This window comes from Melanerpes formicivorus, unplaced genomic scaffold, assembly GCF_026170545.1.
Source record: "Melanerpes formicivorus ecotype bairdi unplaced genomic scaffold, bMelFor1.0.p_v2 SCAF_9, whole genome shotgun sequence".
Taxonomy (NCBI): Eukaryota; Metazoa; Chordata; class Aves; order Piciformes; family Picidae; genus Melanerpes; species Melanerpes formicivorus.
In genome coordinates this window covers 25439447-25466124 of record NW_027142361.1, presented here as the reverse complement: position 1 = coordinate 25466124, position 26678 = coordinate 25439447, and the positions used below count along the sequence as shown (strand labels likewise).

Genomic DNA, 26678 nt, shown 5'->3' with positions numbered 1-26678 from the left:
CATTCTCGGTCTGGAGAGACAAATCCTGTGGAGACATGGAACTCCAGAGAGGATTGAGTCAGACAACGGAACTCATTTCAAGAACAATCTTGTAAAGAGCTGGGCAAAAGAGCATGGTATTGAGTGGATATTCCATATTCCCTACTATGCACCAGCTTCAGGGAAGATTGAACGCTACAACGGTTTGTTGAAGACCACTCTTAAAGCCAGGGGGGGTGGATCTTTGAAAAACTGGGAAAAACATTTAGCACAAGCAACCTGGCTGGTAAATAGCAGGGGTTCAGTGAACCAAGCCCGACCTGCACATTCAGATTTGCTACGGAAAGTAGAAGGTGATAGAGGTCCTGTTGTTAGAGAAAAGAATCTGTTAGGTAAAACTGTTTGGGTATTTTCACCCTCAGGAGAGGCTAAACCTGTCCGAGGGGTGGTTTCAGCTGAAGGTCCGGGTCACACTTATTGGGTAATGCAAAAGAATGGTGAAATTCAGTGCATTCCACAAAGAAATTTAACTTTAGCTGAAAGAGGTTAATTTCAAACTGCTGTACAACTACATCGCGTCCAAAGGAAGAATCAACGAGGAATCTACGGTGCACGAACCCTGAGATCCCTGAGAGCCCTGAGTCAACTAAGAGACCCTGAGAATCCCTGTTTCCCTTTTCTTCGCTTCATCAGTGAAGAAATGAACTGTTTTCCATTTTTCTCATTTTCTGATTTTCTTGGACTTTTGAATCATCTACATCTGAGCATAGCTGGAATGGACTATGAACTTTACTCACAAACTGTAAATATCCTTTTGGATTGGATGGACAGTATGAACAGCCAATGAAATTGTTTAGAAGGGGTGGACTGTGACCGTTTGAGGCTGTGCCTTTAAGAAAGGGAATATGGTGGACGGAAGTTGGTAAACGGAAAGAATAATCTAAACTAATTTCATTGGTGAAGTTGGAGGAAACACCTTCTGAACTGGGAGTGCAGGAGGAGTACCCTGGGCACTCCGGCACTCTATCTTTAGTCTTGCTTCCGCCTCTTCTTTGGGCAGCAGCTTTCTGTGCTGGGCTTTCTGCCAAGACTTCGGCCTTGAAACCGATAAGATAGAAGGCCTGTATTAACTGCTTTCCAATTAACACAAAACTGCTTTTAACTTCTTTCTTTCTCTTTCTCTCTCTTTTCTGACCTACTCTGGGGAAAGGGGGGAGAGAGGGGAGAGAGGAGGTGGGGAACCCCCTCGGCAGAGGGGGGAACTCTCATTTCTGTGTTACTTTATTGTATATCTTTGTATATATTGTAAATATTGTAAATTTGTATATATTCCCCTGCATATCCTACATTGCTTTGTAAATATACAGCTCCACTGCTTTGCTAATTCAGCTTGTGAGTTTTTTTTCCTTTCCCTTCAATTTTTCTTTCCCTTTACTTTACTGGGGGGAGGGAAGAGGCTTCTTGGCCTTACTCTTCCATCCCTCGACAACACCACAATAGACTGTATTGGCAGTTGGTGTAACTGTCCAGAGATCTGTGCTCTGAAGGCTGCAGAGGTGGAAAGGAATGCAGGAATCTCCAGTGAATGCTCTCAGATGGAAGAGAGCATCCTCTGAAGATAAAACTGCATGCCACAAATAACTTTATCCATTCAAACTGCTCAGGGCTCCCTTCCACCAGAGTCTCCCTCATCCTTGTGTATTGAATACACATTTTAAGGTAATCTCACTGTACACTGGGATGTTGGAGAACTCTGACAATGCAGAAGGAATGCTTCATGCAACATGGCACATGCTGAGAGACTCCCAAGTAGCACAGATCTGAAAGATCTTTAATCTGTTTAACTCTGGCTGATTAGTCTATTGGGTATCTTTCAGTAAGAAGATAGTATTTGAATCTCACTCATTTTCTCCTCCTCCAGCACACTACAGTCTGGATCTAGACATGATTTTAAAGGAGTTGAAAACATTTGCTTTCTGCATCTGCATCTCATAAAAGTGCCAATGGAATATAAACAAAGGATTTACGTACACAACATAAAGCCCAAGAACAGGCAAGGAGAGGAGTTAAATCCCTCAAGGGGACTCAGCCCAGGGTAATAACCCATTGCATACTTCTGTGAGCCACTTATTTGGCCTTCACATCCCAACACTCTGGCTGACAACTGCACTACTTCCCATCATGTTTTAGGCTCCCCAATTAAAGAGAGACAGGAATGTCCTGGAGAGAGTCCAATGGAGAGCTACAAGGATGATGAAGAGACTGGACCACCTCTCTTCTGGCAAAAGGCTGAGAGACCTGGGGCTGTTTAGTCTGGAGAAGAGAAGGCTGAGAGGGATCTTATCAATGTCTATAAATATCTGAGGGGTAGGTGTCAAGAAGGAGCCAGCCTCTTTTCAATGATACCCAGTGATGGGACAAGGGGAAATGGGTATAAGCTGGAACACAGGAGGTTCTACCTCAACATGAGGAAAAATTTCTTTATTGTAAAGGTGACAGAGCCCTGGAGCAGGTTGCCCAGAGAGGTTGTGGAGTCTCCTTCTCTGGTGACTTTCAAGACCCATCTGGATGAATTCCTGTATGACTTGCCCTAGATGACCATGCTTTGGCAGAGGAGCTGGACTCAATGATCTCTAGAGGTGCCTTCCAACCCCTAACATTCTGTGATTCTATGCATAGAAACATTAAAACTTTAGTCATACATACCGGGAAAAGCTTGAAAACATAAGGCAGAAAATCCAGCGACCTGCAACCCAGAGGAAACACTGTGAAATAAAGCACACCTCAGACAGATCCTCTACACTTCCGTATTTACATGCCCACAGGTGCAAGGAACATTCATTCACAGCACTAATCAGCAGTCCTGCTAGTTCATCATTAACCTACTGCAGGTGTTGCACGCTGCACACCGGCTGCTGACTTCCAGTGCTTAAAGCATCACTGGTAGCAAAGCTAACCCCCAGTGTCTGAAATAATATCAAAATATTGGTCTCTTCACTAAAAGAAGACAGTCTGACTCTCAGGTTGTTTACTCCAACGTTGTTCAGAAGCCATTTATGTTCTGTCAGAGCAGCATTAGGATACAGCAAACATTAGCTGAGGTTACAAACAGTTGTTGCTATGTCCCACAATATTTTCTTCCAGTTCTCTCACTATCCACTTGGACAACCCAATCAATGTCACCTTAGCAGGCTACAGGAACATCAATACCTAGAAATGGGGTTTGAGTACTTCGCTTCATTCCACTTCTCACCTGCTGGTTTAGAGTAATTCTGCTCTCTTTTCCATGGTGACAGTGAAATGTGAGACATGAGCAATCTAACAGATTCTTCCTGTTTCTCCTATGGTTTCGGATATCAGAGCTCTGAAACTATCAGAGTTGTGCTGAAGCTTTATGAAATATTTCCCACCACACAAAATGTGGCTTTTGAAAAAAGTGAATAGAGATGTTACCTAAATATATTCCTCAAACCCTCTATTCCCTCCAAAGCTGTAATTAAATTGCCATTAACTACTTCACCAATAATATTACTGAATTAAAAGAGTTGAGGCTGTTCAGCCTGGAAAAAAGAAAGCTCCATGGAGACCTTATGGGGGCTTTCCAGTACATGAAAGGGGGCTACAAGAAAGCCAAGAAGGGACTTTTTACAAGGGCTTCTACTGATAGGATGAGTGGGGAATGGATTGGAACTTGAGGAAGGCAGATTTAGACTACAGATAGGAAGAAATTCTTTACAATGAGGGTGGTGAAGCACTGGAACAGGTAGCCCACAGAGGTCATGAAAGTCCCCTCCCCAAAGGTGTTCAAGGCCAGGCTGGATGAGGCCTTGAGCAACCTGGTCTAGTAGGAAGTGTCCCTGCCCATGGCAGGGGGGTTGGAACTAGATGATCTTCAAGGTCTCCCAACTCAAACCATTCTATGAACCTATGAAATGAGGTAGGGGATTCTTCAGGGGGCATTAGGAGGTATCACTATCTTCTGAGAAACCAGTAACTTTGCACTTCACTAAAGCACTAGCAAGCCTCATAACAGCTCTGTATTTAAGAGATGGAAACATTCAGCAGTGTGACTGGCTAGCACAAATTCCCCAGCTGTAAACTTGCCCTGAGGGCTACGATGCAATCATACCTACGCTTTCAACCAACCATTTCTGGATTCAGGTTGTGCAGGGGCAGCAGAAACTCCTTCAGGACAAGACTCTGGGATACAGTCAGGATTACCTCATGCCATCCTTTCAACATATGTGCTTTTCTAGTGTTTTTCACAAACAGGTGGATCAAGCAAATGCAAGCAAGGGGAGCCCACAAGTGAAATACTTGAAAACACCAACATCTACAGATTCCTCAGCTCTAAGAAGAGGATCTTTCATGAGTTAACCTTAGGAAAATTCTTCAGAGAGGAATGCTATCTTCTCCACTGATATCCATCTTGGAGTCCAAACTGTTAGAGAGATGTCTCCAGGGATAAATAAATGGGACTGTTGAATGATAAACACAGTGAAGGTAACTTTAACAGACACAACAATGGGGCATATGAAGAACAGAATATCAGAAGGGGGCAAAAAAAGTGACAGATTCAAAGCAGAATGCTGCAAGTAGAAAACTCAGCTGTTTTCCAGAGAGATTATTTCCCGACACAGGTATAGATCACTGCTTTATGTTGCGGTTTCAGTGTAAAGGAGCCATTCCAGAGTAAGTCACTCATCTCGACACTGTCTTCGACAGTCGTCTTTTTTTAAGATAAAAAAAAAAAAGCCTCTGTCTTCACCCTGCTGCAGTGGATTATAAAAAAGTGAATCAATTCTCTCAGTGATGGGAGACTGAGTGTTTGGAAATGAGCTTATTTAACTGCAGAGTTAAAAACCATTTTATTGCTCCATGAAATGAGATTGCCAGCATTGTAAGGTCCAGCTCTTCCTGCAGTCAGGCAGCTCCTTAATTAGTGTTTCTTCAGAGGAAGAAGTGGCCTTCTGCCACAACTTCAACTAGCATTTTTCCAACAGCAATACATTCTCAGCTTTTTGTCCCCACAAGAGATGGAAGTCTGCATCTGGAGGTTGAAATTTTGAGTAAGTTATTAGTGATGGTTAAAGAAATGGAAATCAAATCAAACCAAGAAGTCATGAAAAGTACAACCTAACTGCAGTTGATGCTATCATTTTCAGATTTGCCCTGAAAACAACACAGAAAACTTATTAAGATTGGTAATGCAGGAACAATTATAGAATAGAATAAACTTTTAGAATAGAATAAACCAAACCAGGTTGGAAGAGACCTTCAAGATCATCACGTCCAACCCATCAACCAATCCAACCCACCTAAACAACTAACCCATGGCACCAAGCACCACATCAAGTCTCCTCCTGAACACCTCCAATGACGTTGACTCCACCACCTCCTTGGGCAGCCCATTCCAATGGGCAATCACTCTTTCTGTATAGAACTTCTTCCTAACATCCAACCTGAACCTCCCCTGGTGCAGCCTGAGACTGTGTCCTCTTGTTCTGGTACTGTCTGCCTGGGAGAAGAGACCATCATCCGCCTGTCTACAACCTCCCTTCAGGTAGTTGTAGAGAGTGATAAGGTCACCCCTGAGTCTCCTCTTCTCCAGGCTGAGCAATCCCATCTCCCTCAGTCTTTCCTCATAGGGCTTGTGTTCCAAACCCCTCACCAACTTCGTTGCCCTTTTCTGGACTCGTTCCAGCAAGTCAACATCCTTCCTAAACTGAGGGGCCCAGAACTGGACACAGTACTCGAGGTGTGGCCTAACCAGTGCAGTGTACAGGGGCAGAAGGACCTCCCTGCTCCTGCTGGCCATACTGTTCCTGATGCAGGCCAGGATGCCATTGGCCCTCTTGGCTGCCTGGGCACACTGCAGGCTCATGTTCAGCCTGCCATCGACCAGTACCCCCAGGTCCCTCTCTGCCTGGCTGCTCTCCAGCCACTCTGACCCTAGCCTGTAGCACTGCATGGGGTTGTTGTGGCCAATGTGCAGAACCCAGCACTTGGATGTGTTAAATCTCATGCCGTTGCATGCCCATCTGTCCAGCCTGTCGAGGTCCCTCTGCAGAGCCTCTCTACCCTCCAGCAGATCAACTCCTGCCCCAGCTGGGTGTCATCAGCAAATTTACTGATGATGGACTCAATGCCCTCATCCAGATCATCAATAAAGATGTTACAGAGCATGGGGCCCAGCACTGATCCTTGGGGCACACCACTGGTGACTGGCTGCCAGCTGGATGTGGCACCATTCACCACCACTCTCTGAGCTCGGCCCTCCAGCCAGTTCCTAACCCATCGCAGTGTCCTCCCATCCAAGCCAAGGGCTGACAGCTTGGCCAGGAGTTTGCCATGGGGGACGGTGTCAAACGCCTTGCTGAGGTCCCGGTAGACTACATCCACAGGCCTTCCCACATCCACCGGGCGGGTCACCTGATCATAGAAGGAGATCAGGTTGGTCAGGCAGGACCTGCCCTTCCTAAATCCATGATGACTGGGCCTGATTCCTTGGCCATCCTCTAAGTGCTGTGTGATTGCACTCAGGATGACCTGTTCCATGATCTTGCCTGGCACTGAGGTCAGGCTGACAGGCCTATAATTCCCTGGCTCATCCAACCGGCCCTTCTTATGGATGGGCACCACGTTGGCCAGCTTCCAGTCTTCTGGGACATCTCCAGTGAGCCAGGACTGCTGAAAAATGATGGAGAGTGGCTTGGCCAGCTCCTCTGACAGCTCTCTCAGCACCCTAGGATGGATCCCATCTGGTCCCATGGACTTGTGGGGATCCAAGCTGCTGAGGAGAGTTCCAACCACCTCCTCACGGAACATAGGGAAACTGTGCAGCTCCCTGACTCCTTCTGCCAGCTCTGCAGGCCAGCTGTCTGGAAGACATTCTGTCCTGCTAGTAAAAATTGAGGCAAAGAAGGTGTTAAGTATCTCTGCCTTTTCCTCATCCTTTGATACAACATTTCCCTCCATGTCAACCAAGGAGTGGATGTTGTCCTTGCCCTTCCTCTTGCTATTAATGTATTTATAGAAGGACTTTTTGTTGTCCTTCACAGTAGAGGCCAGTTTAACCTCCAAATGTGCATTTGCCTCCCTAATTTTCTTCCTACATGATTTGGCAACATCATTAAACATTTCGTGGGCTGCCTCACCTTTCTTCCAATGGTGATACACCCTCTTTTTTTCCCTTAGTTCTATTAAAAGTTCATTAACCATCCAGGGTGGCCGTCTGCCCCGGCGGCTCATCTTCCGGCACATTGGCACAGCCTGTCCCTGAGCCTTCAACAATTCTTCCTTGAAGTAGGTCCAGCCCTCCTGGACTCCTTTATTATTAAGGGCTGTATCCCAAGGAACCCTCTGAATTAGTTCCTTGAGTAACCTGAAGTCTGCCCTCCGGAAGTCCAGAGTGGAGGTCGTGCTACCCCTCTTAGCTTGACCAAAACCCGAAAATTCAATTATCTTGTGGTCACTGGCCCCTAAACACCCTCCAACCACCACATCACCCACCAACCCTTCCCTATTGGTGAAGAGGAGGTCAAGCATAGCCTTGCCCCTGGTAGGCTCTCGCAGCACCTGGGATAAGAAGCTGTCCTCCATGCATTCTAAGACTGTCTCCTCTCTGCTGTGTTGAGATCCCAGCAGATGTCAGGCAGGTTGAAGTCACCCATGAGAACAAGGCCCGGAGATCTTGAGACAGCCTTAAGCTGCCTATAGAATGACTTAACATCTTCCTCCTGGTTGGGTGGTCTATAACAGACTCCAACCAGGGTGTCTGCCCTGCTGGTCTTCCCTCTAATTCTTACCCACAAGCATTCAACCCGATCGTCCATAATCTCCATCTCAATGGCATCTAGTGCCTCCCTGATGTACAGGGCCACCCCTCCACCCCTTCTTCCTTGCCTGTCTCTCCTGAAGAGCCTGTAACCGTCAATTGCAGTGCTCCAGTCATGTGAGTCATCCCACCACGTCTCTGTGATGGGAACTACATCATAACTTTCCTGCTGCAACAAGGCTTCCAGCTCCTCTTGTTTGTTACCCATGCTTCGTGCATTAGTGTACATGCACTTCAGCTGGGCTGCTGGTTTCACCTCCGACTCTAGCTTATCGCCCCCAGACTCTTGCCTGAGGGGACTAGTTTCAGCCCCTTCCCCCTTCGAAACTAGTTTAAAGCCCTGTCGATGAGACCTGCCAATTCCCTTCCCAGGATCTTTTTACCTTTGGGGGACAGGCCGTTCTCATATACTGTGACCTTTCCCCTTCTCTGGGACAGATGTACTCTATCTGTTGCCAGCTGACCTGGTGCAGTGGAAAGTTTTTCAAGATCGAAAAACCCAAAATTCTTTTGACTGCACCAGCCTCTAAGCCACTTGTTAACTATAGCTGCTGACCTGTTCCTTACTGTATTCCCTCCTGCAGTTAAGGGTATTGATGAAAAAATTATTTGTGCACCTGACCCCTCAACCAGATCTCCCAGGGCCCTGAAGTAATTTTTGATAGCCCTGGGAGTTCTGGTTGCAACTATTTATCCATCCTTATTTAGTTTCATGCTTCGCATCAATGCAAATCTGTTGGATGCAGAAAGCATTTGAAGCTCCTCTGTAGACTGGATGAAAAGCGCCTTGTTCTTTGGTCTCAAGAAATGTGGCAGAGGCTTTGAGATCTTTGACATCATCTACCAGCAGGTCAGCATGGGAAGGGGTAATGGCTCCATCCTTCTGCAGTAACAACAGACAGTGGAGCAGCTGCAGCATTTCAGAAAATAGATACAATTTTTACTTGCATCATTCCTATCTTGTGGCATTCCAAGCACACACAGAGGGATGTACAAGAATGATCAGGAGACTGGAAGCTCTGCCATGAGAAAAGGCTGAGAGAATTGAGTTTGTTCAGTCTTAAGAAGAGAAGGCTTATGGGAGATCTTATTACCATGGACCAGTCCATAAAGGGTGGCTGCCAGGACAATGGAGACTCCCTTTTATAATGAGTCTCAGAGAAAAGACAAGGGGTGATGGGGGCAAGTTACTGCTGGGGAGATTCCCATTGGAATCCAGAAGAAAATGTTTCCCCATGAGAACAGTCAGACATTGGAATCATCTCCCAAGGGAAGCTGTGGATTCTCCTCCATTAATCTAGTTTTAAGACTCAGCTTGCCAAGGTGCTGGGCCATCTCATTTCAACTGCAGAATCACCTAGAAAGATCCTTCGGGTCACTTCCAACCTAGTGTTCTGTGATGCTCGTCACATTTTCACAAACACAGAAGTTCAAGGAGGTATAAAGATACTGTGGTATCTATCTGTTTCTGATCTTTACTGTGGTATCTATGTGTTTCTGAAATACTGGCTAAAAGCAACCTTTAAAAAGATACACACTGGTGCTGAAGAGCAGTACATTCACCACCTAGTTAACATTGCAGTCACTTTGTGAGGCAACAGAATATCCACCTTTCAGAAATGTTTAAAACAACTGATAAGAAAATGTTTGTTTCCACATGAAAATATGTGTAGGCTACAAACATGTTGCTGAAGAAAATGAGGCTATTGTGCAAATGGAAATGAACAGCAATGAGAAGAAAAGCAGAGCAGCTTTGACACATTGCTGAGAGACTAAAATACAGATGCAACCATATAAAGTTTCTCAGGATAAAGGTCCTGCTGATTTATGCTGCCCCAAGACATTTCATAGTAGTGGTCTTTTATCAAGCTGAGCTTCACACAACAGAAGAGGCATAGACAGAACATGTGCCCTTTAACTTCTGCAAATGACAGGGGCAAATGAAGCTATATTGCTCCTTCTCAGCTTTGGTTGCTTTCTGTCAGCCAAATTTTTAGCTCAGTTCCTCAGTTCCACAGTCTCAGAACTTGCAGATGTTCAGAGTATGAGAATTCTTGCCCTGTGATACAGGAATGCTCTCTCCACATCTGCAGAGGAGCCCACTCAGAAGCTGTGCTCCCACAAGCCTTTACTCAGCAGCAGGCCTGCACAAATATGGTCCTCATCCTTCTCTCAGGGCCACTTTATTCCTACCCCATGCTGGCTGGCTGTTTGGGTGGAACTGGAGGGGAGAACTCATCCCATTAAAACCCACCTCCATCCAGAATCTAGAGCAGCTTCTGATCCACATGCAGTAGGTAAGTAGCAATGTGGGCCTGGGCAGAGGGCAGTGCAGAAGTGAGAATAAGAAGCATTTCTTGTCCTAGCAGCCTCCACCTTTTCTTTCTGATTTCTTTTAATGTCATCAGCATTGCTCCATACAGTGGTGCTACCTGCACAACTGCATCCTGGTCCTGAATAGCTTCAGCATTTATAGATGAAACAGACTCTGTTTCTTGACTTGTTTGCCTGCTTAAATCTTCATCTGAGTAATAAAAAAAGAATAAACTGATCAGGTTTAAAATCAGGAGCTTAACCCTCAGAGTCACAGCAATAACCCGTGTGTGCCAGACTACCTCTGTTGCAAGGCTGATTTATTTTTAGCAACCACAGCTAAAATGGACCCTCCTACAGTTATTTGGCTAAGAACTTAATTAGACTATTTGATTTCAAGGCAAAACCAAAAGAAGTCAGATAATTAGTTGTAAAATAAGAACTGAACAAGACACAGTTTGGAAGCAATTCCTGACTTGTGTATTGCATGCAATAAATTTGTACCTATCTGAAGAGAGTAGAATGAGTCATTAGTGTGTTGACTGGTGTCTCAAACCCTGTGCCTCATGTTAATTTGTGTTCTGATAACCTCAAGGATGATCAAGGGCTCGTGATTCTCAGATTAGTTCCCTGAACAGAACTGAAATTCAAAATAAATCCTAATCAAGTCAAACCCCTTACTTATTGGCACCAGGAGGGACAAGAAACAGGGATTTAACTTTCCTTCCCAGGTCCTAAACCTAACTAGCTCTCTGAACAACTTCTTTTCTTCTTCATCAGTGTGTCTCTAAAGAAAGAAATGTTGAAATACTCATAAAGCCTACATATTACTCTGAATACCACCAAAATGACTAAAGCAAAGTGTCAGCTGCTGTATTTTTAGCCCCTGAACATGTCTTCTTTAAATTGTCATCTCCATATTTTTACAGATATGTTTAAAAATAAAGCCTGAAAATAAATGTAACTAATAAACTCTTGAGGTGTAGGTATTGCAGCTGCAGAAAAACACATCAGGGCAGGCCACCCAGTAACAAAGTCAAAGCTTCTGTGCTCCAGAAGGAGGACAAAATAACTTCAGAAAACCCAGGGAGACCTCAATGCTGTCTACAGCCATGTGAAAGGACATTGTGGAGAGGTTCAGTGCTGGTCTCTTCTCACAGGTAATTAGTGGGTAGAACAAGAGGGAATGGCCTCAATCTGCAACTGGGTAGAGGTTTAGACTGGACAGCAGGAAAAAAAAATTCACAAGAAGAGTGGTCAGGGATTGGAATGTGCTACCCAGGGAGGTGGAGAAGTCACCAACCCTGGATGTATTTAAAGGTGGTTTGGATGTGGTGCTTGGGGATATTGTTTAGGAGTGAACCTTGTAGAGTAGGGTTCTGGGATGGACTTGGTGATCATGAGGGTCTTTTCCAGACTGAATGTTTCTGTGATTCTGTGACAAGGAGTTGGGGCTCTTCAGTCTGGAAAAGAGAAGGCTCCGAGGAGACCTTGTTGTGGACTTCCAGTATCTGAAGGGGGGGCTACAAGAAAACTGGGGAGGGACCTTTTATGATGTCAGGGAGTGCTAGGACTAGGGGGAATGGAACAAAAATAGAAATAGGGAGATTCAGACTGGATGTTAGGAAGAAGTTCTTCCCCATGAGGGTGGTGAGAGACTGGCACAGGTTGCCCAGGAAGGTTGTGGAAGCCTCATGCCTGGAGGTTTTGAAAGCCAGGCTGGATGTGGCTCTGAGCAGCTTGCTATAGTGTGAGGTGTCCCTGCCCATGGCAGGGGGGTTGGAACTGGATGATCCTTGAGGTCCCTTCCAACCCTAACAATTCTATGATTCTAGGATTCACTCCTTTCTCTGAACTTCACCTTGAGAACCCTCCCTAAGCTACATTCACCAATGTAAGCATTTCTGCACCCAGTAATGAGCTCTTCTAAAAAGAAAAACACCTCCAAGGTTTAAAATAATTTAGCCAAAAGTATTTTAATACATCTGTTATCTGAAAATCTCTTTCTCTGTGAGTAGAGAAGAATGCAGAGGCAATATGCAGGGCAAGAAGAAACAGAGGGGTTAGAAAACATGGTTTCTCCAGGGGTATCACAGATGTCAGACTTCACAGAAATGATCAAATGTTGCCTTGATTAACCCAGTCACATTTCTCATTATAAACAGCCTTGCAGGTGTCAGGAGTTAATTAATACAAGTCTCCTGTTGTCATGTAAATATGGATATGTTGTTTCTGACTTTGTACAACAAGGAAATCCTTTAATGGCTCCACCATCACTAGTGTCAAACGTGGCTGCATTGCCAAACAGTAAGGAAAGAGCAGAAGCTGGACTTAAAGGAAGTAAGATGACACAAAACAGTGGGACAACATGACAGTTAACCAGCTGCTTAGTGACAGAACGATTCACACAGATTCACAGGTTGCATCAGGTTGGAAGGGACTGTAGTGGGTTGGAAGGGTAAGGCCAAGAAGCCTTCTCCCTTCCCCCTTGTAAGGTAAAGGGAAAGAAAATTGAAGGGAAAGGGGAAAAAAAACTCACAAGCTGAATTAGCAAAGCAGAGGAGCTTTATATTTACAAAGCAATGTAGGGTATGAAGGGGAATATATACAAATTTACAATATTAGAATATTAGAATAAACCAAACCAGGTTGGAAGAGACCTTCAAGATCATCGTGTCCAACCCATCAACCAATCCAACCCACCCAAACAGCTAACCCATGGCACCAAGCACCCCATCAAGTCTCCTTCTGAACACCCTCAACGACGGCGACTCCACCACCTCCCCAGGCAACCCATTCCAATGGGCAATCACTCTTTCTGTATAGAACTTCTTTCTAACATCCAACCTGAACCTCCCCTGGCGCAGCCTGAGACTGTGTCCTCTTGTTCTGGTACTGGGTGCCTGGGAGAAGAGACCATCATCAGCCTGTCTACAACCTCCCTTCAGGTAGTTGTAGAGAGTGATAAGGTCACCCCTGAGTCTCCTCTTCTCCAGGCTAAGCAACCCCAGCTCCCTCAGCCTCTCCTCATAGGGCTTGTGTTCCAAACCCCTCACCAACTTTGTTGCTCTTCTCTGGACTCGTTCCAGCAAGTCAACATCCTTCCTAAACTGAGGGGCCCAGAACTGGACACAGTACTCGAGGTGTGGCCTAACCAGTGCAGTGTACAGGGGCAGAATGACCTCCCTGCTCCTGCTGGCCACACTGTTCTTGATGCAGGCCAGGATGCCATTGGCCTTCTTGGCTGCCTGGGCACACTGCAGGCTCATGTTCATCCTACCATCAACCAGCACCCCCAGGTCCCTCTCTGCCTGGCTGCTCTCTAGCCACTCTGACCCCAGCCTGTAGCACTGCATGGGGTTGTTGTGGCCAATGTGCAGAACCCGGCATTTGGATGTGTTAAATTTCATGCCGTTGGATTCTGCCCATCTGTCCAGCCTGTCGAGGTCTCTCTGCAAAGCCTCTCTACCCTCCAGCAGATCAACCCTTGCCCCCAGCTTGGTGTCGTCAGCAAATTTACTGATGATGGACTCAATGCCCTCATCCAGATCATCAATAAAGATGTTAAAGAGCACAGGGCCCAGCACTGATCCTTGGGGCACACCACTAGTGACTGGCTGCCAGCTGGATGTGGCACCATTCACCACCACTCTCTGGGCTCGGCCCTCCAGCCAGTTCCTAACCCATCGCAGTGTGCTCCCGTCCAAGCCATGGGCTGACAGCTTGGCCAGCAGTTTGCTATGTGGGACGGTGTCAAAGGCCTTGCTGAGGTCCAGGTAGACTACATCAACAGGCCTCCCCACATCCACCAGGCGGGTCACCTGATCATAGAAGATCAGGTTGGTCAGGCAGGACCTGCCCTTCCTAAATCCATGCTGGCTAGGCCTGATCCCTTGGCCATCCTGTAAGTGTTGTGTTATTGAACTCAGGATGACCTGTTCCATGATCTTGCCTGGCACTGAGGTCAGGCTGACAGGCCGGTAATTCCCTGGCTCATCCAACCGGCCCTTCTTATGGATGGGCACCACGTTGGCCAGCTTCCAGTCTTCTGGGACCTCGCCAGTGAGCCAGGACTGCTGGAAAATTATGGAGAGTGGCTTGGCCAGCTCATCTGCCAGCTCTCTCAGCACCCTAGGATGAATCCCATCTGGTCCCATGGACTTGTGGGGATCCAAGCTGCTAAGGAGAGTTCCAACCACCGCCTCATGGAACATAGGGAAACTGTGCAGCTCCCTGGCTCCTTCTGCTAGCTCTGCAGGCCAGCTGTCAGGAAGACGTTCTGCCCTTCTAGTAAAAATTGAGGCAAAGAAGGTGTTAAGTATCTCTGCCTTTTCCTTATCCTTGGTTACAATGTTCCCCTCTGTATCCACCAAGGAGTGGAGGTTTTCCTTCCCCTTCCTCTTACTATTAATGTATTTATAGAAGGACTTTTTGTTGTCCTTCACAGTAGAGGCCAGTTTAAGCTCCAAGTGTGCTTTTGCCTACCTAATTCTCTTCCTACAACACCTAGCAACATCCTTAAACATTCTGTGGGTTGCCTCCCCTCGCTTCCAAAGGTGATACACCCTCTTTTTTTCCCTCAGTTCCATTAAAAGTTCATGAACCATCCAGGCTGGCCGTCTGCCCCGGCGGCTCATCTTCTGGCACATTGGCACAGCCTGTCCTGAGCCTTCAACAATTCTTCATTGAAGTAGGTCCAGCTCTCCTGGACCCCTTTGTTTTTAAGGGCTTTATCCCAAGGAACCCTCTGAATTAGTTCCTTGAGTAACCCAAAGTCTGCCCTCCGGAAGTCCAGAGTGGAGGTCTTCTTGCCGCCCCTCTTGACTTGACCAAAAACCGAGAATTCAATTATCTCGTGGTCACTGGACCCCAAACACCCTCCAACCACCACATCGCCCACCAGTCCTTCCCTGTTGGTGAAGAGGAGGTCAAGCATAGCCTTGCCCCTGGTAGGCTCTCGCAGCACCTGGGATAAGAAGCTGTCCTCCATGCATTCTAAAAACCTTCTAGACTGTCTCCTCTCTGCCGTGTTGAGTTCCCAGCAGATGTCAGGCAGGTTGAAGTCGCCCATGAGAACAAGGTCCAGAGATCTTGAGACAGCCCTAAGCTGCCTATAGAATGCTTCGTCAACATCTTCCTCCTGGTTGGGTGGTCTATAACAGACTCCAACCAGGGTGTCTGCCCTGCTGGTCTTCCCTCTAATTCTTATCCACAAGCATTCAACCCGATCGTCCCTAGTCTCCATCTCAATGGCATCTAGTGCCTTCCTGATGTAAAGGGCCACCCCTCCACTCCTTCTTCCTCGCCTGTCTCTCCTGAAGAGCTTGTAACCGTCAATTGCAGCGCTCCAGTCGTGTGAGTCATCCCACCACGTCTCTGTGATGGCAACTATATCATAATTTTCCTGCTGCATCAAGGCTTCCAGCTCCTCCTGTTTGTTACCCATGCTTCGTGCATTAGTGTACATGCACTTCAGCCGGGCTGCTGGTTTCACCTCTGACTCTAGCTTGTCGCCCCCAGACTCTTGTCTGAGAGGACTCTTTTCAGCCCCTTCCCCCTTCGAAACTAGTTTAAAGCCCTGTCGATGAGACCCGCCAATTCCCTACCCAGGATCTTTTCATCTTTGGGGGACAGTCCGTTCTCATATACAGTGATCTTTCCCCTTCTCTGGGACAGATGTACTCTGTCTGTTGCCAGCTGGCCTGGTGCAGTGGAAAGTTTCCCAATATCAAAAAACCCAAAATTCTTTTGACTGCACCAGCCTCTAAGCCACTTGTTAACTATAGCTGCTGACCTGTTCCTTACTGTATTCCCTCCTGCAGTTAAGGGTATTGATGAAAAAATTATTTGTGCACCTGACCCCTCAACCAGGTCTCCCAGGGCCCTGAAGTCATCTTTGATAGCCCTGGGAGTTCTGGTTGCAACATCATCATTCCCTAACTGCATAACTAGTAAGGGGTAATAGTCAGAGGGCTGTACCAGTTTAGGCAGCCTACTGGTAACATCATTAACTTCGTCTCCTGGCAGACAACAGAGTTCCCTATGAGATGGGTCAGGCCGACATATAGGGCCCTCCATTCCCCTCAGAAGGGAATCACCAATAACAACTACCCTCCTCTTTTTATTGAGGGAACAGGTCCTGATGCCAGCAGAAGACTGTTTGACCTTAGGCTGCTTTGCCTTAGGCTGTTTAATCTTAGGCTGCTTAGCCTTAGGGAGAACCCCAGATGGTGTGTCCTCCGGCATCAGGACCACCTCACCCTCAATTTCCAGTGCTCCATATCTGTTTTCTAAGAGCAGCGGGGAAGGTGAGGGGAGGCAAGGAGGTTTAACTTTGCGTCTTTTGAGAGTAACCTGCGTCCATTCCCCTCTGCTTTTCGGATAACCAGCCTCTGCTGGGGGAGCCTGCAGAGCCTGCTTACTCCGATTCAACTCTTTCCTCTTCTGATTCTGATTCACCTCTTTCCTCCTTTGGTCCATTTCCTTCCTCCTCTGGTTCATCTCTTTCCTACATTTCCTTACATTTCTAAGGCTAGCAAACTTATCCCTCAGTCTGGCCACCATATTAAGCAGATAGTCAACCTGCTCACACCTTATACAAGAGTTGCCCCCACTACCCTGCGTCTCAAGGGCCAGGCTCCAGCATTCTCTACAGCCAGATACCTGGACAGCTACGTGCTTCTGTTCTACCTCGGTCTGGGTCGACACTGATTTTTTTAGGGAGATTTTGCTGCGAGTTACAACCATGGCTGTCCCTGGACACAGCACCTACTGCCAATTTAAAAACAAAAACAAAAACAAACAAAAAAAAAAAAGGCGGCGCGTGAGCGTACAAGAGAATACGGGCTGCCTGACGAAGTGAACTCCCCGAGCCGCAGCAGAGCCTTTTAAATTCAGCCGCTCCCGCCGCTGGGACCACGAGTCTGACCACGTGAAAGAGCGGCTGCTCCTTCCCCGCGGCAAAACTCAGCAGCGATGGCGATTCCCGCAGCCCGAAAAGGAGAGCAGCGGCTGGTCCCCGGCGGTTGCTGGTCTGGGTGCTATCTCGAGGAAGCTGCCCGACGAAGTGAACCCCCCGAGCTGCAGCAGAGCCTTTTAAATTCAGCCGCTCCCGCCACTGGGACCACGAGTCTGACCACGTGAAAGACCGGCTGCTCCTTCCCCGCGGCAAAACTCGGCAGCGATGGCGATTCCCGCAGCCCGAAAAGGAGAGCAGCAGCTGGTCCCCAGCGGTTGCTGGTCTGAGTGCTGTCTTGAGGAAGCTGCCCGACGAATATATATATTTACAATATATACAAAGATATACAACAGAGTAACACAGAAATGAGAGTAACCCCCCTCGGCAGAGGGGGTTCCCCACCTCCGTTCTCCCCTCTCCCCCCCCCTTTCCCCAGAGTAGGTCAGAAAAAGGGAGAAAGAAGAAAGAAAGAAGTTAAAAGCAGTTTTGTGTTAATTGGAAAGGAGTCAATACAGGCCTTCTATCTTATCGGTTTCAAGGCCGAAGTCTTGGCAGAAAGCCCAGCAGAGAGAGAGCTGCTACCCAAAGAAGACGCGGAAGCAAGACTGAAGATAGGGTGCCGGAGTGCCCAGGATAGTCCTCCTGCACTCCCAGTTCAGAAGGTGCTTCCTCCCACTTCACCAATGAAATTAGTTTAGATTACCCTTTCCGTTTACCAACTTCCGTCCACCATATTCCCTTTCTTAAAGGCACAGCCTCAAACGGTCACAGTCCACCCCTTCTAAACAATTTCATTGGCCGTTCATACTGTCCATCCAATCCAAAAGGATATTTACAGTTCGTGAGTAAAGTTCATAGTTCATTCCGGCTATGCTCAGATGTAGATGATTCAAAAGTCCAAGAAAATCAGAAAGTGAGAAAAATGGAAAACAGTTCATTTTCTTAACTGACGAAGCGAAGAAAAGGGAAACAGGGAAATCTCAGGGTCTCTTAGTTGACTCAGGACTCTCAGGGATCTCAGGGTTCGTGCACCGTAGATTCTTCGTTGATTCTTCCTTTGGACGCGATGTAGCTATACAACAGTTTGAAATTAACCTCTTTCAGCTAAAGTTAAATTTCTTTGTGGAATACACTGAATTTCAACACTCTCCTGCATTACCCAATAAGTGTGACCCGGACCTTCAGCTGAAACCACCCCTCGGACAGGTTTAGCCTCTCCTGAGGGTGAAAATACCCAAACAGTTTTACCTAATAGATTCTTCTCTCTAACAACAGGAACTCTATCACCTTCCAATTTCCGAAGCAAATCTGAATGTGCAGGTCCAGCTCGGTTCACTGAGCCTCTACTATTTACCAGCCAGGTTGCTTGTGCTAAATGTTTTTCCCAGTTTTTCAAAGATCCACCCCCCATGGCTTTAAGAGTGGTCTTCAACAAATCGTTGTAGGGTTCAACCTTCCCTGAAGCTGGTGCATAGTAGGGAATGTGGAATATCCACTCAATACCATCCTCTTTTGCCCGGCTCTTTACAAGGTTGTTCTTGAAATGAGTTCTGTTGTCTGACTCAATCCTCTCCGGAGTTCCGTGTCTCCACAGGATCTGTCTCTCCAGACCGAGAATGGTGTTGCGTGCAGTTGCATGTGGAACTGGATAAGTTTCCAACCATCCAGTGTTTGCCTCTACCATAGTAAGCACGTATTGCTTACCAGAACGAGAACGTGGTAGAGTGATGTAGTCAATCTGCCAAGCTTCACCATACTTGCACTTGGACCATCTGTCACCATACCACAAGGGCTTAAGTCGTTTTGCCTGCTTAATAGCAGCACAAATGTCACAGTCATGGATGACTTGTGTGATAGCATCCATGGAAATGTCTATGGATCTGTCACGAGCCCATTGGTATGTTGCATCTCTGCCTTGATGTCCTGACGAATCATGAGCCCACCGAGCTAAGACTATCTCACCTCGGTGTTTCCAGTCGAGATCAAGATTAGAGTCCATGTCTACTTGAGAAACTCTTGCAGCTAGATCTGCCTGATGGTTGTGTTGCTGTTCCTCAGTAGCTTTGCTCTTAGGAATGTGAGCATCGATGTGTCTCACTTTCACTGGAATTCTCTCGATTCGGTCAGCAATGTCCTGCCACAGGTTGGCTGCCCAAATGGGTTTTCCTTTTCTCTGCCAACCACTCTTCTTCCAGTTCTTTAGCCAACCCCATAGAGCATTGGCTACCATCCATGAGTCGGTGTAGAGATAAAGCTTTGGCCATCTCTCACGTTCAGCCACGTCGAGAGCTAGCTGGACAGCTTTTACCTCTGCGAACTGACTGGATTCTCCTTCTCCATCTTTTGCATCTGCAACTCGGCGTATTGGACTCCACACTGCAGACTTCCACCTTCGCTTGTTTCCAACAAGACGACAGGAACCGTCTGTGAACAAAGCGTATTTCTTTTCATCATCAGAAAGGTCATTGTAAGGAGGAGCTTCCTCAGCACGAGTTACTTTCTCCTCTGGAGGTTTAGCACAGTTGATACCTTCAGGCCAGCTTGAGATCACCTCCACTAGACCAGGTCTTTCAAGATTTCCCATTCGAGCTCCCTGCGTTATCAGAGCCATCCACTTAGACCAGGTTGAGTCTGTGGCATGATGTGGTGTGGAGCCTTTGCCTTTGAACATCCAATTAAAAACTGGTAATCTGGGAGCTAAGATAAGTTGTGATTCAGTTCCAATCACTTCAGAAGATGCTTTTACTCCTTCATAGGCAGCTAAGATTTCTTTCTCTGTTAGAGTATAATTAGCCTCTGAACCTCTGTAACCTCGACTCCAGAAACCAAGAGGTCGTCCACGTGTCTCACCTGGAGCTTTTTGCCACAAGCACCAGGTTGGACCATTGTCACTTGCAGCCGTGTACAAAACGTTCTTAATGTCTGGACCATCTCGGACAGGTCCCAGACCCATCGCTTGAACTACCTCTTGCTTTATCTGGTCAAAGGCTGCTTGTTGTTCAGGTCCCCAGTGGAAATGGTTTCTCTTTCGAGTCACATCATACAGAGGTTTCACAATCTGACTGTATCCAGGAATGTGCAGTCTCCAAAATCCCACTATCCCCAAGAAACGTAGGGTCTCTTGCTTGTTGGTGGGATTTGCCATGGTAGAGACTCTATTTACCACATCCACTGGAATGTGTCGGCGTCCATCTTGCCACCGCACTCCCAGAAATTGAATTTCTGTGGTAGGTCCTTTCACCTTGTCTCGCTTGATGGCAAAACCTGCATTCAGAAGAATGTCAATGATTTTGTTACCTTTCTCGAAGACTTCCTCAGCAGTTTTACCCCAGACGATGATGTCATCGATGAACTGGATGTGTTCTGGAGCACCTCCTTTCTCCAGAGCATCGTGGATCTCTGCATGACAGATGCTTGAGCTGTGGATCCAGCCCATTGGCAGTCTGTTGAAAGTGTACTGGATTCCTCTCCAGGTGAAAGCAAACTGAGGCCTGCATTCCTCTGCTATGGGAATAGAGAAAAAGGCATTAGCAATGTCTATGGTAGCATACCATTTGGCCTCTTTGGATTCCAGCTCATACTGGATTTCCATCATGTCTGACACTGCTGCACTCATAGGTGGTGTCACTTCATTTAGGGCTCGGTAGTCTACTGTCAGACGCCAGTCTCCGTTCTGCTTTCGCACCAGCCACACTGGACTGTTGAAAGGTGAATGAGTTTTGCTGACGACTTTCTGACTCTGCAACTGACAAATCAGATTCTGGATGGGCAACAAAGAGTCACGGTTGGTTCTGTATTGTCTGTGATGCACAGTCTGAGAAGCAACCGGCAATTTAATGTCCTGTATCTTATGTTGTCCCACAACTGCAGATTCATCAGAAAGTTCAGGTCTAGCAGACAGCTTCAATTTTAGTCCATCAATTTCTATTGAAGCTACTCCAAAAGCCCATTTGCGACCTCTGGGGTCTTTGAAACGCCCTTCTCTCAGAAAATCAATTCCCAAAATACAAGGTGCGTCAGGTCCGGTCACAACTGTATGCTTCCTCCATTGTTTACCAGTTAAACTTATATTAACCTCTACCTTACTTAACTCTTGAGATCCACCAGTGACTCCCAAAATAGTTATGGACTCTGATCCTTGATAATTTGATGGTATTATGGTGCACTGAGCTCCTGTGTCAACCAAGGCCCTGTACTTCCTAAATTGTGAAGTGCCAGGCCACTGGATGTACACATCCCAATAGATTCTATTATCTCTGTTATCCCTCTCCTCCCCCTGGCGGGAGGCAGGGCACCCCTAGTTGTGGGGAACATGCGTACATGTGCATTGCACATAGTTTGCAGAGTTATAACTTTGCATGTTGTAACTGGAGCCACTGTTGGAGCCATAAGAGTTGTTCTGGGGAACTGTGGAAGGAACAGCTACCCTTCTGGTATTGCTACCTCGGGTTCTGCCACTTTGCAATTCCCTCAGTCTCCTGAAAAGATTAGAAGTTGGTTGGCCATCCCAGCGGTTCATGTTCTCACCAAACTGATCACGCAGAGTTATCCAAATAGTTCTACGTGATTGCCTTGGCGGTCTATTTTGGAACGACCTGTTTTGGAATGACCTGTTCTGGAATGACCTCCTTGGAGGACATGTGTTCCTCACAGATGAAACTTGTACCCACCTGGAGGAAGAATTGAAATTATCCTTCTGTGCCAATTGGTATATGGAATCTTTTAACTCTCTTATGCAATTCTGAATATCACCAGACATCGTCTTAATGGCCGAAACCAAAGAACCACGTGTCATGCTATCCTCCAATTGTCTCATTTGATCACTGAATTGGCCAACCGTGGGAGAAGCTCCACCATAACTTCTTGACACAATTCTGCTCACCAGAATATTTGCATAATTAGAAGGATTCAAGTTTGATGATCTTTTTAGCAAGACCAATACCCACAGGAATGTGATCAGGATTCAGAGTTTCATGTTCACCATAGAGTAGCTCTCTAAGAGCAAATTCTCTCAAGCGCTTAATTCCCTCATCTATGGTAGTCCAGGGTTTAGGATTCCATGGAAGATCATCTCGGGAAGGATATCTTGGGGCAACCGCCATTAAAAGGCGTATCCACAGATTAACCTTACCGAGCGCCCTTCCTAGATGTCTGTCTATTCCATTATCCCTTGAGAGAGTTCCTAACTGAGCTGCTGACTTGTCTCCAACTGTTAGAGCTGAAGCACCTGTATCATAACACCTACTAAGCCAAGCTAGAACTGGCTCCTTATCTGCCCTGGTGAAATCTTTACGGACATTTCGCAATTCCTCCCGTGGTGACGAGCATTCTGAAATATCATCTTGTTCCTCGTCTCCCTGAATTCTTTGTCCATATAATCCTGTTGTCATTCTCCTAAGGGTCTCTTTAAGCTGAGAACCACCTTTGCCAGCTGCTTTCCTAACTTCATCTGTATCCTGCTTTGATCTCACTAGGTTAGCTAGATCTTTAAAACAAACCTTCTCTTCCTCCTGAGCAGGATCTTTTAGAGTAGAGGGCCCCTCACCAGGATCAGTCTCCACCTCTTCTTCTCCATCTTTGGCCTTTCCACTTCTAGTCTTTAAAGTAGCCACCTTAACTGGAGCTGTGTTTGAATTTACAGCCACCTTAATAGAAGCTGACAAGTCCTGAGATAAATCAGCTGCTGGGGCAGTGACTTCCGGTCCCACCGAGGGAGTGGGCGGAAGTGACGTTGCTCCGTTAATGGCCGACGGACAAAAAGAAGAAGGAGAAGGAGTGGGAGAAGGAGTAGGCGCTATGTTGATACCAGCCGATGCCCTTGGCTGATGCCAGAATCAGCAAAGTCATTTAGAGCTGCTTTACCAATTAACTTTTTAGCCTTCTTTTTAACTGACAGAGATTCTGCACATTCCTCATCACTAGATGACTCTGGGACTGATCGAGAGCCACGGCGTTTTGTTTTTGGTCTAGTTTTAATAACAAAACAAGCTCTGGATATCTTTCTCTCTCGCCGCAGAGAGAACAGTAAGTATGCAATTACCATCACCAGCAACAGATTTATACACATCACATAAATCACCTTTGGATCCCAGGCATCACTTAAAGTTACTCTCTCCTCAGGCGGAATCTTAAAACCCTTTATCTCAATTGGGAGAGTGGTGGAGGTAACATTCCTGTATCTCACTGGCCATAATAAATTAATACATTTTCCATACCATAATTTAACTCTATACATAACCCACATATAAATTGTCTGCACCAAATGTTTACCCAGGTAATCCAAAATCAAACCCAAACAATATCTGTAAACCAGAGCCCCAAAAATTGAAAAGAATAATCTCTCCACAAACCACAATACCTTCATATTTGCTAATTCAGCTGGAAAACACTAAATCAATCAAGTAATAAATTAAACTAATTATCTGCCGCACGTTGGGTACGCCCATAAAAAAAATGTGGTGGGTTGGAAGCGTAAGGCCAAGAAGCCTCCTCCCTTCCCCCTTGTAAGGTAAAGGGAAAGAAAATTGAAGGGAAAGGGAAAAAAAAACTCACAAGCTGAATTAGCAAAGCAGAGGAGCTTTATATTTACAAAGCAATGTAGGGTATGCAGGGGAATATATACAAATTTACAATATTTACAATATATACAAAGATATACAACAGAGTAACACAGAAATGAGAGTAACCCCCCTCGGCAGAGGGGGTTCCCTACCTCCGCTCTCCCCTCTCCCCCCCCTTTCCCCAGAGTAGGTCAGAAAAAGGGAGAAAGAAGAAAGAAAGAAGTTAAAAGCAGTTTTGTGTTAATTGGAAAGGAGTCAATACAGGCCTTCTATCTTATCGTTTTCAAGGCCGAAGTCTTGGCAGAAAGCCCAGCAGAGAGAGAGCTGCTACCCAAAGAAGAGGCGGAAGCAAGACTGAAGATAGGGTGCCGGAGTGCCCAGGATAGTCCTCCTGCACTCCCAGTTCAGAAGGTGCTTCCTCCCACTTCACCAATGAAATTAGTTTAGATTACCCTTTCCGTTTACCAGCTTCCGTCCACCATATTCCCTTTCTTAAAGGCACAGCCTCAAACGGTCACAGGGACTCCCAAAGCTCATCTTGTCCAACCACCCCTGCAGGCAGCAGGGACACCTCCAACTACATCAGGCTGCCCAGGGACACATCAAGGCTGATCCTGAAGGTCTCCAGGAACAAAGCCTCAACCACATCCCTGGGCAACCTGTTTCAGTATTTCATCACTCTCATTGTGAAGAACTTCCTCCTGATGTCCAACCTAAATCTCCCCTGCTCTACTTTCAAACCATTGCCCCTCATCCTATCACTACAAGCTCTTCTAAACAGTCCCTCCACAACCTTTCTGTGTGTCCCCTTCAGGTATTTAAATGTGCTTATAAGGTCTCCTTGGAACCTTCTCTTCTCCAGGCTGAACAGCCCAAATTCTTTCAGCCTGTTTTCATAGGAGAGGTGCTCCAGCCCTCTGTAATGGTTTGGGGCAAACCCCCTCCCCACCACAGGGCAGAAACAACGACTCAGACAAAGGGGTTGCAAAAGTGATGGAAAGTTTAAATAGGAAAACAATTTAAAAAAACAAACACCAATGAAAGCTTTACAGAGAACCACAAGCACCGTGACAAAGAGAGAGATCCCAGAACATACCCAAGAACGTCCCATCCCCACCTGGGGGTACACCCAACCCCCCCCCAGGGCTCTTTCCTCCCCCCCAACCCAGCCTTGGGCCTGGGCAGGCCCAAAGGAGGCGGCTCACGCCATTTTACCTAGGCAGCAGCTGGGGATGAAAGAGGAAGTGGAGACCCCGCATGGGCATTTTATAGGGGAGTAGGGCATTATGGGATTGAATACCTGCCTGTGACCACCCCCCTGGGCTGGGCCCACCCGTAGGGACCTCCCAGGTGTGTTCTGTGCAGTGGCATCCGGGCCAGCACCCAGCCTAAACCACCACACCCTCTGATCAACTTTGTGGCATTAGAAGCAGATTTCAAATGAAGTCTTCAATTACCATACAACTGTAGCTAACTGGTAGAAAAATACATCTGATGCTTAACCCCAGGCTTCAAGTTTTGGAAAGCTATCCCATACCAAGTATAGAGCACCCGCCACACCCAACCATCATTTCTGAGTCAGAGATTAAAAAAAAACCAACCCAGGCAACCATCTCCAAAAAGGAGACATTAATTGCTTTTCTCTCACCACTGAACCTATATCCTCTACCAATCTTTTGAAGAACCTACTCAGAAGCTAGAAATGAATGCCTCTTGAATCTGTCATAGAATGGCTCAGGTTGGAAGGGACCTGAGAGATCATCTGCTCCAATATCCCTGCCATGGGCAGGAACGCCTCTCAACTAGACTCAGCTGCTCAAGGCTTCATCCAACCTGGTCTTGAACACCTCCAGTGAGAAAGCATCCACAATCTCCCTGGACAACATATTCCAGTGTCTCACCACCCTCATACTGAAGAGCTTATTTCTAAGATCCAGCCTAAAACTCCTCACCCTCAGCTTCAAACCATTCTGTGGCCGGTTGACGTTGCCCCCTTAAGAAAGGGAATATGGTGGACGGAAGTTGGTAAACGGAAGGAATAGTCTAAACTATTTCATTGGTAAAGTGGGAGGAAGCACCCTCTGAACTGGGAGTGTAGGAAAGATATCTTGGGCAGTCCGGCATTTTATTTTCAGTCTTGCTTCCGTTTTTGCTTCGTGCAGCAGCTTTGCCTGTGCTGGGCTTTCTGCCAACGCCTCGGCCTTGAAAACCAGATAACAGGCCTGTATACTAACTCCTTTCCAATTAACACAAACTGCTTCTAACATTTTTTTTTCCCTTTCTTTTCTTTCTCTTTCTATCCCATTCTAGGGAAAGGGGGGAAAGAGGGGAAAGAGGAGGTGGGGGACCCCTCTGCCGAGGGGTTTACTCTCATTTCTGTGTTACTCTGTTGTATATCTTTGTATATATTGTAGATATTGTAAATTTGTAAATATCTCCCTGCAAACCCTACATCGCTTTGTAAATATAGCTCCATTGCTTTGCTAATTCAGCTTGCGAGTTTTTTTTTTCCTTTCCCTTCAATTTTTTTTTCCCTTTTACTTTACAAAGGGGGAAGGGAGGAGGCTTCTTGGCCTTACCCCTTCCATCCCACGACATTTTTTTTATTGGCGTACCCAACGTGCGGCAGATAATTAGTTTAATTTGTTATTTGATTGATTTAGTGTTTTCTAGCTGAATTAGCAAACATGAAGGTATTGTGGTTTGTGGAGCGATTGTTCTTTTCAATTTTTGGGGCTCTGGTTTACAGGTATTGCTTGGGTTTGATTTTGGATTACCTGGGTAAACATTTGGTGCAGACAATTTATATGTGGGTTATGTATAGAGTTAAATTATGGTATGGAAAATGTATTAATTTATTATGGCCAGTGAGATACAGGAATGTTACCTCCACCACTCTCCCAATTGAGATAAAGGGTTTTAAGATTCCACCTGAGGAGACAGTAACTTTAGGTGATGCCTGGGATCCAAAGGTGATTTATGTGATGTGTATAATTCTGCTGCTGGTGATAACTAATGTGTTTTCTCTGTA

The 26678-nt window shown here is 46.4% G+C and overlaps 1 protein-coding gene across 1 annotated transcript in view; it reads right to left on the bottom strand.

Moving 5' to 3' along the window:
• CFAP61 (cilia and flagella associated protein 61) overlaps nt 1-26678 on the bottom strand; it is a gene marked incomplete at its 5' end in the record, with an annotated part of 345444 nt that overhangs the window by 224414 nt on the left and 94352 nt on the right. Inside the window, 3 exon segments of the mRNA XM_068142941.1 lie at nt 2686-2728; nt 8524-8699; nt 10249-10340. Of these exon segments, the coding sequence (XP_067999042.1) occupies nt 2686-2728; nt 8524-8699; nt 10249-10340 (311 nt within the window).